The 20,000-nt window shown below is 34.5% G+C and overlaps 1 protein-coding gene across 11 annotated transcripts in view; it reads left to right on the top strand.

The window, feature by feature from the left end:
• Positions 1 to 20,000, top strand: part of LOC135223820 (mucin-2-like) — a 503,176-nt gene that overhangs the window by 90,582 nt on the left and 392,594 nt on the right. For 10 of the 11 annotated variants that reach the window (XM_064262658.1, XM_064262652.1, XM_064262653.1 and 7 more), the window contains one exon: positions 6,410 to 6,476. In XM_064262658.1, coding sequence (XP_064118728.1) covers positions 6,410 to 6,476 — 67 coding nt within the window. Of the gene's footprint in view, positions 1 to 6,409; positions 6,477 to 19,097; positions 19,317 to 20,000 lie in introns of those variants that run through there. The other variant, XM_064262663.1, reaches the window with a different exon arrangement.

Here is a 20,000-nt window from a genome sequence, read left to right as displayed (position 1 = left end):
AATACTGCTTTCTTTCAAAGCAAATATCTGGAACAATACAAATGCATATCTAGAATCATTTATTAATGCTTGTTAGAAGGGTATGACCGCCCTGCAGTTAGAAGTGTCATGAACATGCAGGTAACTTATCTCATACATATATCACTTTACGTGTTGTATACAAGTTCATGACATATTGGTACTCCCAACTAGTACTTCATATGATCATCCAGCATTAGCTTAAAATACGGACTTGTTATCAACATGTATGCGATATGTGTGCTATAAGTTGCCGACATGGTTTTGCAACATTCTTAAACTTTTTATCAACTTGTTTGCGAAATGAATGTTATAAGTTGCCAACATGTGATTGCAACATGTTTTCAACTTATTTTTGATAGGATGCTATAAGTCACCGACATGTGTTACAATATGTTTTCAACATGTGTGATTTGCAAGTGAATTCACCAACATGTGTTGACAACATGTTTCCAACTTGTGTGGTTTGCATGTGATAATTCACTGGCATGTGTTTACAACATTTTTTCAACATGTTTGGGATATGCATGCAATAAATCACCAACATGTTTTTACAACAAGTTTTCAACCTGTGTGATTTGCTTGTGATAAGTTACCATGTATTTACAACATGTTCTCAACATGTTTGTGATATTCATGTGATGAGTCACCAACACATGTTTACAAAAAGTTTTCAACTTGTTTGTGATTTGCATGCGATAAGTCGCCGACATGTGTTTACAACATGTTTTCAACCTGTTTGATTTGCATGTGATGAGTCACTGACACATGTTTACAATATGCTTTCAGCATGTTTGTGATATGCATGCGATAATTCACCGACATATGTTTAAAACAAGTTTTCAACATGAGTGCGATATACATGCAAAAAGTTGCTGACATGTTTGCAACATTTTTGCAAAAATTTTTCAACATTTTGTGATATGCACATAATGAGTTGCTGACATGTTTGCAACACGTTTTCAACCTGTTTATGATGTGCAAATGAGAAGAATTCCTTGACCAAATATTGTAGTGAAATGAAAAAAATTTGTGCTTAACTAAAGGAATGTCGAGAGGAAATTGGAAATAATACCTGTATAAATATTGTTATTCACACATAGGCGTCACAGTCATTAAGGTCAACTCAATAAAACTTGTTTGACCTATAAATTTATAATTAAAGAAAATTTAGATATCCGAATTATACATTGTAATCAACTCAAAAGCCTGTTTGACCCATAAATTTATAATAAGGAAGATTTAAATATCAGAATCATATCTCAAAATCGTAAAGAAAGGATAAAAGGAAGGAAGATACGAGATTGAATCAGAAATAAAACGTAACAAGAAAGATATTCGGAGATTTTTTTTATTTTTTAGGTTTTTTGAAACAACGAAGATATTCGGGGATTTTTATTTTTATATTTTTTTGGAAACAACGTGAATTGGAATTCGGTCGCTCCTTCGTTGTTTTTATGACCTAACTGCGCCAGTTCGAATGAATGTGCGAAGTTAAAAGTGACCTGGAACTCTTCCCTCCCTCCCTCCCTCATGCCCCACCACAACAAACTTCGTGATTTGAATATTGATGAGGGCCAAGGAAAGTCTCTAGCTAAAGCTCAGCTGGGCGAAGGAATTATGTTGGGGGGAAATTGTGGCTGACTTGGGTGCCGAAATAGATTGGGCCCCCCATTGCCCCCCCAACAACCACCCCGTCCCCAACCCCCCAAACAAAAAACAAAAAACAAAAAACAAACCACACACAACACAAACACATACGCACACTTTTACCTCCAACACATAACACACACACTTATACCCAAACACACAACAGACACATACACACACACACACACACACACACACACTTGTATGTATCTTCAACACACATACACACACACACAACAGAAAATATGACAGAAATTCAAAATCTATTACAAATGTCATTCACAAGTTACGGAAAAGGAAAGATACACACACACACACACACACACACACAACACACACACACCACATAATATATAGTATATATATATATATATATATATATATATATATATATTATTACACACACAATATATATAATTACATATATATAATATATATACATATATATATATTATATTATATCTATATATATATATATATAATAATATATATATATATTATAATATAATATCTATATGAAATAATTTAAAATCAAGAAAAAATATCACTCAATATTCAAGGCAAAAGTAACCTACGTAACTCTGAAAGACCCAAGAAAACACGACGGAGTTTAAGCAACGGTAAAAATACTACTTTTGGGGCACCAAATCTTTGTGAATGAAAATCAGATTTAAACTGTGGTGTCTTCAGGTCTTTAAAAACTGTCGTGAATTTTAGGTGAGACTACTATACTCGTATGAATGAACCTCGGAAGTATTTGAAAATGGACATGAATGAATTGCCATAATGTTTGCAAGGTTAAATTTGGATTAATGATTAACTTAGGAAGTAAATAGGACAGATCGTAATACTATATTTTTACAGATGAATGATATAATACCGAGTTTCACGTCAATAAATACTATGAATGAATCGTAGTATTTTTATCACCAAGTCAAATTTAGTAAATTCGAGAGGTGTGGACATATGAAAGGATCGTAGCATTTGTAGCGTTGAATCAAAAGGACGTAGATATAAGTAGGAAAATATCATGAACAATATATATAAACATGCAGCAACACAACTTTAAACCAACCTTGGTTGACAACCTTGTTAACCACAAGTTAACTAAATCCAGGACTGTCTCCTAAACATGACCCCTAACATATGCATGAACCAAGCAAGCTAATATCAGCATTATGCTGTGCCTGGCTTCGTATACATACTAAGCAGCTAGCTGGTAGGAGACAGGGAAATGTGGAATTTAGCTCGGATTAGTTATAATATGCCTGCAAGGTGGAAGACTTCTTGCATAATATATCTGCAATATTGCAGATGTCCACTTTTGGAGATTCACATTTTCTTTACTGTCATTCTCCTTGTGAGTTTACGTTTTCTATGAGGCTAATTTTTTATGCTCGTATAATGCATAGCTTTTATTGTTTCAATTGGTTTCCGTATATTTAAAAGAATCTTTATGATTGTTTTTATGCTTTTATATTTTTTCTTAACTCCATATACTTTATTTCATGTTAATGTCTTTATTATTATAATTGATATTTAGTTTAATTAGAGGTCTTGCTAATATTTTTCATGTCCAAGAAGAGATACTTATATTTATCTTTACAATTTGTATTTATATAGTTATATTTACCTTTGCAACTTGCATTTATATAGATATATTTACATTTGCAACTTGCATTTATATAGTTAATATTTACCTTTGTAACTTTCATTTATATAATTATATTTATCTTACAACTTGCATTTATATAGATATATTTACTTTTGCAACCTGCATTTATATAGTTACATTTAAATTTGCAACTGGTATTTATATAGATATACTTACCTTTGCAACATGTATTTATATAGTTATATTTTCTTTTGCTACTTGCATTTATATAGATATATTTACCTTTGTAACTTGCATTTATATAGTTTTATTTGCCTTTGCAACTTGCATTTATATAGATATATTTACTTTTGCAACTTACATTTATATACTTATATTTTCCTTTGCAACTTGCATTAATATAGTTATATTTTCCTTTGCAACTTGCATTAATATAGTTATATTTACCTTTGCAACTTGCATATATATAGTTATATCTACGTTTGCAACTTGCATTTATATAGTTATATATACCTTTGCAATTAATGTGCATATAGTTGTATTTACTTTGGCAACTTGCTTTGAAAGACTTATAATTACCTTTGCATTTTTTGTTTATTCATTTATTATCTTTTCAATTCCATTTATATAGTTATATTTACTCTTCCAACTTGCATTTATATAGTTATATTAATCTTTGCAACTTGCATTTATAATGTTATATTTTAATCTTTGCAACTTTTTTTAAATGTTTCTATATATATATTATAATATATATATATATATATATATATATATATATAATTGTTTTCTGATTTTATTCTCTTAAAGGAAACAAATATGTCAATTTGAAACCTCCCTCCCTCCCTCCCTTCCCCCACAAAGTAAAATAAAATAAAATAAAAACAAGAATATTATGGCAAACCTAAGTTAGCTTAGGTTAGGTTATGTACCTACAGCACTCACTCTAGATCATTGTGCCTTGGTGTAAAAATACTTTCTTTTTTTGTTTGTGCACAAGCAAAACAAACCAAGCTCTTGTTAAGTGGCTTTTATTCCTTGCTTGCTTGTTCTCTGATTTGAAAAAAAAGAAAAACAGAGCGAGAGCGACAATAATTTATCTTCTTCTTCTTCTTCTTCGTCTTCTTCTTCAGCCCTTCGTCAGTAGGAGACGAGGAGGAGACATTTGGCGCCCTTAGGGCCATTCCATTCTCCATCGTCTCCGCCTGTCTGTCTACTGTACGTCTGTGGGAGTCTCTCTCACTCTCTTTCTCTTTCATGCCAGTCTCTCTCTAAAAGCATTGCATAAAAGCTGAAAAGAAGGCACAGAAACTAGTAGGATACATAAAGAGGCAGTTCAAATAGAGAAACAAGGAAACTGTGCTGCAGCTCTACGCATCCATAGTTAGACCTCATCTTGAATATGCAGTACAGTTTTGGTCACCAACACTAAGAAAAGACATAAATAGATTAGAAGGAGTACAAGCAAGAGCCACAAAGTTAATTCCATCCATCAGGCAAATAGGTTACCAAAGACGACTACAGAGCCTGAACGTGTATGGATTAGAAACACGACGGTTGGGAGGACAACCAATGGAAACATTCAAATTATTGAAAGTCATAACAAAAGTAGACAGTAACTTAGAAATAATGGATGGAAACTATAGAGCTGAAGAGATAGATACAACACATCTCATGCGGGAACTTCTCTCTCCTGAACAGTTATGGCTTAGAAACACAACCAATGGAAACATTCAAAATCTTGAAAGGCATAACAACAAAAGTAGACGAAAACCAGACGGGAAATAATGGATGGAAACTAGAACTAAAGAGATATAATAACACATCCCATTGTGGGAACTTCTTTGCATACAAGATATGTGACACGTGGAATAAACTGCCACCAGAGAGAAGTTGTAAACAGCAACAGTGTGGAAGAGTTTCAAAGAAAGCTAGACAAAATCATTAGAAGGACACTGTGAATGATCAGTAAAACCTGCTCCTAGAGATAAGTGAGCACACGATGTCTCCTAGGATGGACTAAAAAGTCTTGTAACTCCTTGTAACTCTCTCTCTCTCTCTCTCTCTCTCTCTCTATGGACAGAAAATAACACACTGGAAAAGGAGATTATCACTAATGTGACACCAGTTTCAGTAACCATAAAACAATCAATTATCACTGGCTGGAAAAAATTTTGATTTTAAAAGGTCCTCGTCCTTGGCAGCATTTTTATTTTTTCCGTCCCGTATTTGATAACTTTTTTCTTTGTTTTAGCTTTTAGTTAAAGGGAGAAATCCCCCCCCCCCTTTTTTTTAGTATTGTGTGGGAGAAGAATGTTAATGTTTGTGAAAGGAATGTTAGAAATGTTATGATGTTCAAGGTTGATGTATACAGTTGTTTGTATAAAATAGAAGTTGCAAACATTTACGGTTAAATTGTATATATATATATATATATATATATATATATATATATATATATATGTGTGTGTGTGTGTGTGTGTGTGTGTGTGTGTGTATATGTATATGTATGTGCATACATACATACATACACGAAAATTTATGAATAATTACAATTTCCCTACAAAAATATATATTTCCAGACAGTAATATTTCTCTGCTAGAGTGTATAGCTAAAACGTCCTCTAAACATATGTATATACATACATACATATATATATTATATATATATATATTATATATATATATATCTTCTCTTCTTCTTATTCATCTTCTTCTTTCTTCTATATTTTGTAATAATCGAATTCCCACTCCATTTATATTCCCATCTTCTTCTATATTTTGTAATAATGGAATTCCCACTCCATTTTAGATTCCCATCTTCTTCTTCTTCTTCTTCTTCTTCTTCTTCTTCTTCTTTCTTCTTCTTCTTCTATATTTTGTAATAATAGAATTCCCACCCCATTTATATTCCCGTCTTCAAGAAGAAGACGGGAATATAAAATATTTCGTAATAATGGAATTCCCACTCCATTTATTCTTCTTCTTCTACATTTAGTAATGGAATTCCCACTACATTTATATTCCCATCTTCTTCTTCTTCTTCTTTCTTCTTCATCTTCTTCTTCTATATTTTGTAATAATGGAATTCCCACTCCACTTATATTCCTATTCCATTCATTCCAGACGTGGTCGGCGGAACCCCAGCCAGTCGAACCACTGCACCATGGAGAGTCTCCCACACTCAACCCAGATATCCTTTTATTGCTTGTGTGAGTCTTTACGAGAGAGACTCCTAAGACAGACTCGTAAGTAAGACTCGTAGTAGATAAGTAGACGGTGCATGTTTAAAAATTAACTTGTGTTTTAATGATTTAAAAAATTTTTTTTTTTCATCTATTTACGAATTCGTTCATACATGTCATGAGAATCACTTGTAAGCAAGACTCGTAAGTAAGAATCTGTTAAAAGACTCGTCATGAAGATTCATAAGACTCGTAAGTAAGATTGGTAAGTAAGACTTTCAGGATAGATTCTTAAGTAAGACTCATTGGAAAGACTCTTAAGTAAGACTTTTGGGATAGACTCTTAAGTGAGACTCATTGGATAGACTCTTAAGTAAGACTCATTGGAAAGAATCTTAAGAAAGACTCATTGGAAAGACTCGTAAGAAAGACTCGTGTGGAAGACTCGTAAGTAAGACTATTAGGACAGACTTAAAAGTAAGACTCATTGGAAAGAATCGTAGTAAGACTTTTAGGATAGAATCTTATGTAAGACTCATTGGAAAGACTCGTAAGAAAGACTCGTAGATAAGTAGTAAGACACGTAAGTATGACTCGTAAGTAAGACTTTTAGGATAGACTCTTAAGTAAGACTCATTGGAAAGACTCTTAAGAAAGACTGAAAAGAATGACTCGCAAAAAAGACACGTAAGTAAGACTCATAAGAAAGATAAAATACAAGTGTATGTATGTATGTATTGTAAGCTAGGAATTGCTTATTAAATAGTTTTTAATATATATAATAATTTGGGGAATTGTTTCTCTCTCTCTCTCTCTCTCTCTCTCTCTCTCTCTCTTCTGATTTGTATAATTGTACATTTCCCCTCTTTCTCTCTCTCTCTCATCGCGCTCTCCCTCTCGTCTCTCTCTCTTCTTATTTCGTTTGTATTCTTTCTACTTTTCTCTCCTCTTTTCTCTCTCTCCTCTCTCTCTCTCTCTCTCTCTCTCTCTCTCTCTCTCCTGATTTGTATTCTTGTACTTTTACTCTCTCTCTCTCTCTTCTGATTTGTATTCTTGTACTTTTACTCACGTTCCCGCGTGAAGTCAGATTAATCAACAGATATCACAAGTTTAACATACGACTAGAATTTGAGAAATATCTAGAAGTGTTCGTGAACTATCGGTGATAAGATTAGTGTGAAAATAGTAGGATAAAGCGTTCTTCTAAGTTAGTTTATCAAGTGTAATACTGTAATAAAATCAGAACAAGATGGCAGTAAGTTCCAACTGCGGGAAGAAATGGCGTAATTTAGCTTGCTTGGCGGATTCGCAATACGATGAGGTAGCAGGAAGGGAACTGACATTTCTCATCTATGAAATCAGCAACAGTCCTAACCAAAAAGATACAAAAGCATTCATAGATATATTAGAAGGATATAATCCTTCAAACTGGAACAAATCTAATGAAAACATCTTGAAAATAATTGAAGAAGTTCCAAATAAAATCCAAGTGGTCAAGAGACTCATAAAGAAAATATACATAAACCAACATATTCCGACAAAGAAAATGAATTAAGGTGAATCTTGTGAATATCCTAATTGATGCATTAGGAAAAAGAATGCCAAAAGCATGCAACTGTGTAAGGTTTGGTATAGCATAGTCAATCCACAAAACCTAATCAGAAAATGTGCTGCATGCAACATTCCGACCCATCCACAGTGTGCTGAGGTAATGCAAGATTTGAGAAAAGATACAAGAATTTTTTGTTCAACATGTCTATCATGGATAGACAATGTTATTAAATCAAGATTGAATGTACAAATAGTTGAGGATGAAGAAGAAGAGGAAGAAGAAGAAGAAGAAGAAGAGGAAAACGGAAGAGAAGTAAACAAAAATGAAATGACAGAAAAAAATAAGGAAAACAAAGAACAAGAGATACTCATTGATACTACATATGAGGCAATAAAGCAGCATACCTACGAAGAAATAAATTACGATATGACAACAGAAAAGCAAATCCCGAAGAGGCTCTACCCAGATCTACACAATGACGGGAAAGAGGAAAAAATAGACAAGAAAGACAAAATCTGCAACCTTTTGAAAAGAGGGAATTGCAGATTTGGAGAAAGATGTTACTACAAACATCCTAAGGTATGTCACAACTATGAAATATATGGTAAATGTGCATACCTAGATGGCTATGGGGATGATTGCAGAGATCTGCATCCAAAAATATGCAAAAACCTAAAAGAAGGAAAAGGATGTAAGTTCGACAAAAAATGCAAATATATGCACCCTGTAGCCATGAATCATAATCAAATAAATAACCAACCAAGTAATAAAATCCAAAATAAGAAAGAAACAAATAAAGAGAGAAATCAAGAATATCAGGTAAAAGAGAAAAGCAAACCACCAATGAGATATGCAGAGGTGTCAGCAAAAATTTCAAAGCATCAGCTCCGAAATTCTACTCAAAGAGATAATAACTGTATTTATTATGCAAGAGGATATTGCAGAAACGGAGAAATTGCAGATTCAGACACAAAATGAATAATTATGATGAAGGAAGATCAAATATTATGGAAAAGTTGGATTTTTTAATGTCAGAATTTCTGGAAATGAAAAAAGAACAACATGACCAAGAACAGGCAAAGGAAAGACCATGGGAAAAATCCTTATTACTACCATTATTAAATGAAGGGAGGAAAACACGCAAACCATCATAGTGATGAATGCGCAGGGTTTAGTTACGAGTAACTCAAAAAGAAAAATAGAGTACTTAGAAGAACTAAACCCAAAATGAAAGAAAATAGATATAATGAATATAAGTGAAACCTGGTATTCCCAGAGACTGGGAATGATGATCAAATAAAAAGGGTTCCAAACTTATAGATCAGATAGAAAAAATAGGAATCAAGGGGGAACCGCCAATATATGGGAAAGACAAAAAACAAGGAAAAATATATGAGAAATATAGTAACTCAGAATGTGAACTAATAGCGGTAGAATTTGAATCTGAAAAATTAATGAACACAGTAATATATAGACCTCCTAATACTAAAGAGTTTGACTTAATAATTGAAAAATTGGATGATATATGTAGAAATCACAAGGACTGGACTATTCTCCTATCTGGTGACTTCAACTTTCCTTTCGTAGAATGGAAAGAACGAATAGGAGATTGTGTACTTATACATATAAAAAAGAGAGTAATAGTAGTGCAGAAGATAAGAGGCAATTTGAAAAGCTATTAGATATGCTACTAGAATAACAACATTCAACAAATAAATCACCTGCCAACAAGAAAGGAAAATACTTTAGACCTAGTATTTGTGAACGAGATGAATTATGTTAAAGAAATAATAGTTATAATGCGAGTATTTCAGACCATAATGTCATAGAATTAACAGTTCATTCCAAAGCAAGTGAAAACAGAGATAAGCAAGAAATGAAAAAGTGGGAAGGATATGGAAAATACAACTTCTACAGTAAAAATATAAATGGTCAGAAATAAATGAAGAATTAAACAAAGATTGGGATAACATTTTCGTAAGTGATGACATAAGGGTAAATACGGAGATATTATATAAAATATTGGAGAAAATAGTGGATAAATATATACCGAAGAAGAAAAGTAAACATCATTCATGCCATACCAAGAGACAGAAGGATCTTGTTCCAGAAAATCAGAAAGTGGAAAAAAGGTCTTGCAAAAGAAAAAAATGCATGGAAAGTTATAGAACTAAAAAGTAAGATAGAAAATGCAGAACAAAAGATTATACAAATCAAAAGAAAATGAAAACGGGACTTGGAAGAAAAAACCCTATTAAATATCAAGCAAAACCCCAAACTATTATACTCATATGCGAAGAAGATGAATAAAAGAAGAATAGAAATAGGCCCTCTGAGAATTGAAGGGAGATTAACGAATGAAAAAAAGGAAAAAATTTGCAACATACTGGCAGAACGATATAAGAGAGAATTCACCCCTAGAATAGATAATGAAGATAATGATATAGAAGTAAGGGACGAAAATAGTGAATATTTAGCTGACATAGAAATTAATGAAGCTGATATTGTGCAGGCAATTAATGAAATTAAAAATGGAGCTGCTGCAGGGCCTGATGGAGTGCCTGCTATTTTGTTAAAGAAAGTAGTTCATTCTATCGCAAAGCCACTTGCAATATTATTAAGACAAAGTGTAGATACAGGCAAGATTTATGATGAGCACAAATTAGCATATATCACCCCTACTTTCAAAAGTGGATCAAGACTAGAGGCAAGTAATTATAGGCCTGTGAGTCTAACATTACATATTATGAAAGTGTATGAAAGGGTAATGAAGAAAAATATTATGAAACATTTAAATAAAAAATAATTTGTTTAATATAGGACAACACGGTTTCGTACCCGGAAAAAGTACACAAACCCAACTGTTAGTCCACCGTGAGAACATATTCAAAATATGAAAAGCGGAAATGAAACAGATGTGGTTTATCTAGACTTTGCAAAAGCTTTTGACAAAGTAGACCATAATATATTAGCAAAGAAAATTAGAAAACACAATATCGTAGATAAAGTAGGAAGATGGTTAAAAGAATTTTTACACAACAGAAAACAGATAGTTATTGCAAACGATGAGAAATCGGATGAAACCAAGGTAATATCCGGTGTGCCACAAGGTACGGTTGTTAGCTGCAATACTGTTTGTTATTATGATTGAAGAACATAGACAGTAATGTTAAGGATCGGTAGTGAGTAGTTTCGCTGATGACACAAGAATAAGTAGAGAAATTACTTGTGATGAAGATAGGAACGCTCTACAAAGAGACCTTAACAAAGTATATGATTGGGCAGAGGAAAATAGGATGGTATTTAACTCTGATAAATTTGAATCAATAAATTATGGAGACAGAGAAGGAAAGCTATATGCATATAGGGGAACTAATAATGAGACAATCACAAATAAGGAAGCAGTTAAAGACCTTGGTGTGATGATGAATAGGAACATGTTATGCAATGATCAAATAGCAATTCTTTTGGCAAAATGTAAAGCAAAAATGGGAATGTTGTTACGGCACTTCAAAACAAGAAAAGCTGAACACATGATTATGCTTTATAAAACATATGTTCGTAGTCCACTTGAATATTGCAATATGATATGGTACCCACACTATCAAAAGGATATTGCACAAATAGAGAGTATACAAAGGTCCTTTACAGCTAGAATAGAAGAAGTTAAGGACCTTGACTACTGGGAAAGACTACAATCCTTAAAATTATATAGTCTAGAAAGGAGAAGAGAACGCTACATGATAATTCAGGCATGGAAACAGATAGAAGGAATAGCAGAAAATATCATGGGACTAAAAATATCAGAAAGAGCAAGCAGAGGTAGATTAATAGTGCCCAAAACTATACCAGGAAAAATAAGGAAAGCACACAGGACATTAATCCACTACGCACCAGCATCGATAATGCAGCGTCTATTCAATGCGTTGCCAGCTCATCTGAGGAATATATCAGGAGTGAGCGTAGATGTGTTTAAGAATAAGCTCGACAAATATCTAAACTGCATCCCAGACCATCCAAGATTGGAAGATGCAAAATATACCGGAAGATGTACTAGCAACTCTCTGGTAGACATTAGAGGTGCCTCACACTGAGGGACCTGGGGCAACCCGAACGAACTGTAAGGTCTGTAAGGTAAGGTCTCTCACTCTCTCTCTCTCTCTCTCTCTCTCTCTCTCTCTCTCTATTCTGAATTGTATTGTTGAACTTTCACTCTCTCTCTCTCTATTCTGATTTGTATTCTTGTACATTTACTCTCTCTCTCTCTCTCTCTCTCTCTCTCTCTCTCTCTCTCTCTCTCTCTCTTTTACAATGCAGTCTACCCGTGTGAACCCGCAATTGGCAACAAGCATCTCTCATTAACGCGAGCTCTTTCATAATTAACCGATAATTGTTTCTCGTAAATCAAATCATCGTCTTCGCTCGTATTGGTAATTTATTAACGATTCTTTCCACGTATTTGCTTACGCGCTAATTAACGTCCAGAAATGACCGTCATTCGTCAAATAATGCCGTTGGCGAGGTTCAAAGTAGTAGTAATGGAATCCTATTTATTCATGACCAGTGAATACTCTCTCTCTCTCTCTCTCTCTCTGACACACACAATTTGGAGTGCTGTATCAGGTACTTATTAATGCTCATACAGTGTCTATACTAATATTTATAGGGACTGTAAATACACATTAAATGTGTTTAAATGAGCTTTAAATATAGGTACACATAAAATGTTTTTTTTTTCATATTTAAAGGGACTGTAGATATACATTAAATGTGTTTAAATGAACTTTAAATATAGGTGTACATAAAATGTTTTTTTTAGGGACCTTAACTGTGCTATTGATTTTTTATTTAAAGTGATTTAAAATTTTGCGTCGGATGGGTACTTAAAAGGACTATAAATATACATGAAAGGGTTAATTCAAGGGAATTGAAATGTAAATTAAATAAAATGTTTATTTAAAGTGACCATAAATATACATGAGATGGATATTTAAAGGGACCTGAAATATACATTAAATGTTTATTTGATAGTGACTTTAAATATGCATGAAATGGTTATTTAAAGGGACTTGAAATGTACATTAAATATTTATCTAAAGGTACTTTAAATATTAATAATGCTTATTTTAAAGTGGCTTTAAATATATATTAAATGTTTATTTAAAAGTGACTTTCAATATACATCAAAAGATTATTTAAAGGGTTCTTAAATATATGTTAAATGTCTATTTAAAGGAGCTTTAAATGTACATCAAAGGAGCTTTAAATATACATCAAATATTTGAAGGGACTTCAAATACACATTAAATGTCGATTTAAAATGAACTTAAACACTAGAAAATCTTCCTTTATTTTAAAAGAGAGAGAGAGAGAGAAGAGAAGAGAGAGAGAGAGAGAGAGAGAGAGAGAGAAATGCATTAATATGTTACAACTTCACCTTTACGAGCAGAGTATAGACGGCGACGTCCACTCTCTCTCTCTCTCTCTCTCTCTCGTATACAAAGCTACTCACGAATTATATTCCACCCTTCAGTCTCATTCAGAAAAATGTCTCCCTCAAAATGCGATGCGTCGAATGGTCGAGTGGAAAAATGGTGGTTGGGGGGGACAGGGGAGGGGGGGGGGGGGGTGGGGGGAGGGCGGTTTGGGGGGGCGGCAGGGATGGGGGGTGGGGAGGGTTCGGATTTATAGCCCATGTGAGCCTTCGACACTCGAGCCTGATGACGATAATGATGATGTAGAGATTCTCCATTCGACATGTGTAGGGGAGAGAGAGAGAGAGAGAGAGAGAGAGAGAGAGAGAGAGAGAGAGAACTAAATAGGAAACGAGGGAGAGAGAAAGTGAAAAAACCAAAGAGAGAGAGAAAGAGGAAAAACGAAAGAGAGAGAGAGAGAGAAAGAGGAAAAACGAAAAGAGAGAGAGAGAGAGAGAGAGGAAAACCGAAAGAGAGAGAAAGCGTTATAACGAGAGAGAGTGAAAAAGAGTAAAAACGAAAGAGAGAGAGAGAACCAAAGCAAAAACAAAAAGAGAGTGAGAGAGAGAAAAAAACGAAAGTGAAAACGAAGGCGAGAAAAGAAATGAGAGAGAGAGAAGACGAAAAGAAACAAGAGAGAGAGAGAGAGATCAAAAACAAAATGAGAGTGAGAGAAGAAAAAACGAAAGCGAGAACGAAGGAGAGAGAAAGAAAAGAGAGAGAGAGAAAACGAAAAGAAACGAGAGAGAGAGAGAGAGAGAGAGAGAGAGAGAGAGAGAGAGCGCGTTGTGACGCACTGCACCATCGCTGCCTGATGCTGTTCCCCTAAACCCACCTCCCCCCCCTCTCTCTCTCTCTCTCTCTCTCTCTCTCTCTCTCAAAGCATCCAGGACAATGGAGCCTCAGCATCCATGTCCTTGTTTTCTTGTCCTTATTTTGTTGTTTGTTGATGTTGACATTTTTTTTTATTCCTTCAAGCAAGATTCAGTGATGACTCAAATGTGTCAGTAACTTTGACCGGTAATCTATTTTATTTTTCAGAATTATTCATAAATTTGTTAGTTAATTTATTTGGTTTATCAACATTATTAATAAATTTTTATGTTAATTTATCTTATTTATCAGTTAATGATAAATGTGTAAGTTAATTTATCGTGTTTATCAGCTATTGATAAATTTGTAAGTTAAAATATCAGAATTATTGATAAATTTGTCTGGTAATTTATCGTATTTATCAGAATTACCAATAAATTTGCAAGTTAACTTATCGTGTTTATCAGTTTTTGATAAATTTGTCATTTAATTTATCTTATCAAAATTATTGACAAATTTTTAAGTTAATTTATCTTATGTATTAGAATTATTGATAAATTTGTAAATTAATTTATCTTATTTATCAGAATTATTGATAAATTTGTAAGTTAAATTATCTAATTTATCAGAGTATTGATAAATGTGTAAGTTAATTCATCTTATTTATCAGAATTATTGATAAATTTGTAATCTGATTTATCATATTTATCAGAATTATTGATAAATTTGTCATTTAATTCTGTATATCTGAATTATTGGTAAATCTGATAATTCATTCAATTTGTCAAAATTATTGGTAAATTTGTCTGTTAAAATATCATAATTATTGTTATGTTTCTCAGTTAATTTATTCTATTTATCAGATATTGGTAAATCTTTCTAATAAATAGAATAAATTAACTGAGAAACCTACCAATAATTCTGATTATTGGTAAATCTTTCTGATAATTGATCTTATTTATTAGAATTATGGGTAAATTTGTATGTTAAATTATCGTATTTATCAGCATTATTGGTAAATCTGTCCGGTAATTTATCCTGTTTACCAGAATTATTTGTAATTTTCTCAGAATTACTGCCAAATCTGTCTGCTATTTCATCTTCAGTAACTTCTATCAAATGAAAAGTGTGATATTCTTCTGGAAGTTTGAATTTCAGGTCTGTGGACCCTCTTTATAATAATAATAAGTAATAAAATAATAATAATAATAATAATAATAATAATAATAATGAATATTTTCAGATTATTATTATTATTATTATTATTATTATTATTATTATTATTATTATTATATTATTATTATTTTCTAAGGGGTCCTGGGTTCGAAAGCTTTTTGAAAAGAGTTTCAAAATTATACACGAACTCGCAACATTTATTATTATTGTGGACCCCTTAGAACATTATGTACTCTCGCGATAGACAGTTTTTCTTATTATTATTATCTTCTCCCACCGTAATTAACAAGACAGGTTATTATTATGTAGTATTACAAAAAATTTTCTTCTCCCAAACGAAATTAATAATAATAATAATAATAATAATAATAATAATAATAATAATAATAATAATAATAATAATAATAATAATTTGCAAATACTAATAATAATAATAATAATTTGCAAATACTAACTACTGTTACATATTTCCTTACAATTCGACCACTTACTGTATATCCCTACAGTACTCCTCCTACACAACAGCTAGGGTCAACTTGTCACTAGTTCAGGTATTGATTTTGACACACAACCTGACGCAGGGACCTGAAGGATTAAGCTCCTGGGATATTTATTTAAAAAGGGTCAGATGTTCGTATTGTCGTCCTTCCCTCGACGTCAAACACAGCATATCTCGACGGGTGTTTTAAATTTCAAGTATTGAAAAGGTCGCCGTAGTAAGTGCCCTCATGGCACTTGTGAAAGCACTTATCACGTAGAGAGAGAGAGAGAGAGAGAGAGAGAACTGTTTTGGAATACCCCTAATACAAGAGAGAGAGAGAGAGAGTAGAGAGAGAGAGAGAGATGAGGTTACATAACGCACTCATAACGGGAAGTTTTCAACTTTTAATATGAATATTTAACGTGTCGTATCTCCTCTCTCAGACGTCAATCGAGAGACGAGGTCCCCTCAGAGAGAGAGAGAGAGAGAGAGAGAGAGAGAGAGAGAGAGAGAGTCTCGCTCACTCACCAAGTTACCCTTTCTTTGTCATTTGGACCCTTATGTTCGTCTGACACATAAGTTACAAGGAGTCTTTTGGAGAACGATAAGGCGTTCTCCATATTCATTGTCAAATTCGTGCTGTCGTGACATTCAGAAAACAGGGAAGTCTTCCTGTTTCTCTTGTAGAGACTCTGTTGCTGTACATAGTCTTATTATCAAGGAAAATGATTATAAATATAAAACAAGAAAATCTTCTAATTTTTCTTGAAAGACTCAAGGTTGCTTTATATTATAGTCTTGAAGGCTTTGAAACTAAGGTTCAGAGTGGGTCTTGGCTCTGGAAAACTTAAAGAAATCTTCTGTAGGCAGTCTTGTATTGATTCTATTTCTGTCCAGAGTCTTCTTGTAGAAAGGCTGGGGGCTTTTTTGGACAGCCTTGAAGGCTCTGGAACTAAGATTCAAAGTGGGTCTTGACTCTGAAAACCTTTAATTCTTCTGTAGCCAACCTTGTATTGACTGTTTTTGCCCAGAGCCTTTATCTAGAAAGATTCAAGGCTTGTTTGTAGTCTTTAAGACTCTGAAACCAAGATTAAAAATGGGGATTGTCTCTGTTCTAGAAAGACTCCAGGCTTCTTTGTAAAACCTTGAAGGCTCTGACACCAAGATTTGAAGTGGGCCTTGACTTCATAAAAAACATGAAGAAATTTTCTGTAGGCAGTCTTGTACAGACTATATTTCTTCTCAGTGTCTTGTTATCAAAAGAAAAAAATTATCATGAATAAGACAGAAAAGTCTTCTAATTGTTCTTGAAAGACTGAAACTCTCAACATTGTAAGTGGGTCTTGATATCACAAAAGCTGAATTTTCTATAGCCAGTCTTGTACTGACTGTTTCTTTCCAGAGTACAGCCTTGAAGGCTCTGAAACCAAGATTTGAAGTGGCTCTTGACCTCAGAAAAACTTGGAGAATTCTTCTGTAGCCAGCCTTTTACTGACTGTTTGTGCAGAATCTAGTTATAAAAGAAAATGATTATAAAATTTTCCTATTTTCTCGACAATCCAGCCATTATTGTAAGTAAGCACAATTATTTTGCGACCAGATAATTTTCGAGAAGTCAAATTTCTTTCGATTTCTGAGAAACAAAAAAAAAACAAAACGGACGTTACCACCAGCAATTCAAGTAGATATACCCCAATACTTAACGAAAAGTCTTCCAGGATACCGAAGTCTATTCGAGCAACTTTCGTATACACGAAACGGCATCATTTAGATAGAGCAATCAAGCACAGGAGAGAGAAAATAAGTAAAACGATCGTTCTTAAAGTTTGTGTCAAGGTCCACCCTTTCCCCTGAGGCAACCACCCACCCCTCATATGCATGTCCCTGGTCCCTGAAAGGGGTAGGGAGAGAGTGGGGAAAAGGGGGAAGAGGGAGGAGGAACCACTCATTCCCCCGAGAGTGACTTCGAACTTCGAAGAGTCTGCTCTCAAATCGTACTCAGGAGACGTCTAATTTCCTTGAATGACGTAAGGGCTCTGGCGTCGCGCTGGAGAAGAGGGGGAGGGGGGGGTGGGAGGAAGGGGGAGAGAAGGAGAGAGGGAGGGAGGAAACAGTAGGAGGGGGGTGAAACACGAGGACAGTCCCAGACGTGGTAGGGGGAAATTCGATGTCTTGCACTTTCTTAAAGGGGCGTTGCCTATCGATTGTCAACCCCTCCCCTTTCACCTTCTAACCCCTTCCTTTCTCCCACTCTCTCCCTCTCTCTCTCTCTCTCTCTCTCTCTCTCTCTCTCTCTTTCCCTTTCTCTCCCTCTTTCCCTCTCCCTCCTCCAAAACCATTCTCCAATGAGTGCTTTCAATTTATTTCCAGTTCGGCCTACTGGTTTCGGTAATTCTAATTCGGCGCGAGTTTCTGCATTCATAATGAACTTTGGGTGGTCGTGGGGGGGGGGGGGGGGGGGGGGATGTGGTGCTTTGTGAGAGAGGTTGGTCCAGACGGAGATTTGTCATTAATAGGGAGCTGAAATCATATGTATGAGAGAGAGAGAGAGAGAGAGAGAGCCAGCGTAAGTACCGAGGCATTATCGTCCTTGACAACCGAAGGAAACTCTCTCTCTCTCTCTCTCTCTCTCTCTCTCTCTCTCTCTCTCTCTCTCCAAAGTGTAATTTCGGAAATGTGACCTCGGGCAGTTTCTGCCTGTTTATATTTTCGTTGTCTTATTGACACTTCAAAATTTCTGAACATTTTCATTTCGCCTTTTGGAAACGTCTATCACTTTACGAAGTTATCTCGTCCTTTATAAAGCTTTGTTTTGCTATTTTTCTATGACATTTTACTCGCTTGATCTGTCTCAAGCTTATCAGTGGTTTATCAGGGGATTTTCAGCTGCAAAAACTTAATATTTCCGCCTTTTTATTACTTCCCCTTTAGAAACGAATTGTCGCAGTCGAAAAGAAGCGCTAGACCGATGCCCACGGGGTAGGATACAAGTCACGACGGGGCATGACGACGTGGTGTGGTGCCCCTGTTTGTGTATGTGTGTGTGTGTGATGTGTATGTGCGTATGTACACACGTAACCATTCAGCGTGTAAGAAGAATGTAACAGCCAAGAGTTACTGATGAGAGTGGTGTGGGAATCGCTTAGCTTAGTACTAGTGTGTGGCCGAGGCGGACTTCCATTACAAGCCTTTTGAAAAGGGGGTCCTGTGGATGTACTTTATAGGACTTTTATAGACTTTTAAACCATTTCAAAAGGCTTGTAAACTTTTGCAGTGTTGTGTAGTGTGTGGATGTGGGTATGGTGCTATGCCTAGTTATAACGGGCCTTCATTTTGCACCGTGAGTTTGTTGGTATCCTTTTACTAGCTACTTTCAGCCATTCATGAAAAGAACGTCGATTTCGTCTGTGAAATTAGACCTAAAGTGATTTTGCAATTAAGGTTTTACTTAGGTATACAGTTTTTTTAAGAGACGTTGACAGCCTTTAACTATTTATATGTTATGCACGAGAGGAGAAAATACAAGAATATTGTCACAGAATGGAAAAAATAATAGTGTTTTTACAATTAACTAAACCAGTGTATGTGTGTTTGTGTGTGTTAAAACCTAGTACTAGGTCTAGTTTCCAATGAGTTATGCACGCGAAAAAATGTAAATATCAATGCAAATCAACTGTATATTGCCATGCATTGCATACGTACGTAAGTAAATACGTATTTTCTATTCGATATCAACGTTCTAGTGTCAAGTACTAAAGTTGAAGTCTATAGTAATTGTTGAAGGCTTCCCACCCTCATCTGGGAGGAGAGTTGACTCCGAGCATCGAGTCAACAACCCAAGATGCTGAACGAAGCGACCCCGTTACAAGGGACTTCACAAGGACTCGTAACAGGCTTCTGGCTCTGTTAGTTCGTTATGAAGGGGTTCTCATTTGCCAGCCATCGGATGAACTTAGACTTAAAAACTCTTTTGAAAAGTTCACGAAGGGAAAATTAGGATAAATGAGGAGGTGGTAGAGGTAGAGGGAAGAAGGTT

This window comes from Macrobrachium nipponense, chromosome 10 (assembly GCF_015104395.2).
Source record: "Macrobrachium nipponense isolate FS-2020 chromosome 10, ASM1510439v2, whole genome shotgun sequence".
In the NCBI taxonomy this organism is placed as follows: Eukaryota; Metazoa; Arthropoda; class Malacostraca; order Decapoda; family Palaemonidae; genus Macrobrachium; species Macrobrachium nipponense.
The sequence above is the reverse complement of the archived record's forward strand: the minus strand, read 5'-3'. Positions and strand labels throughout refer to the sequence as shown.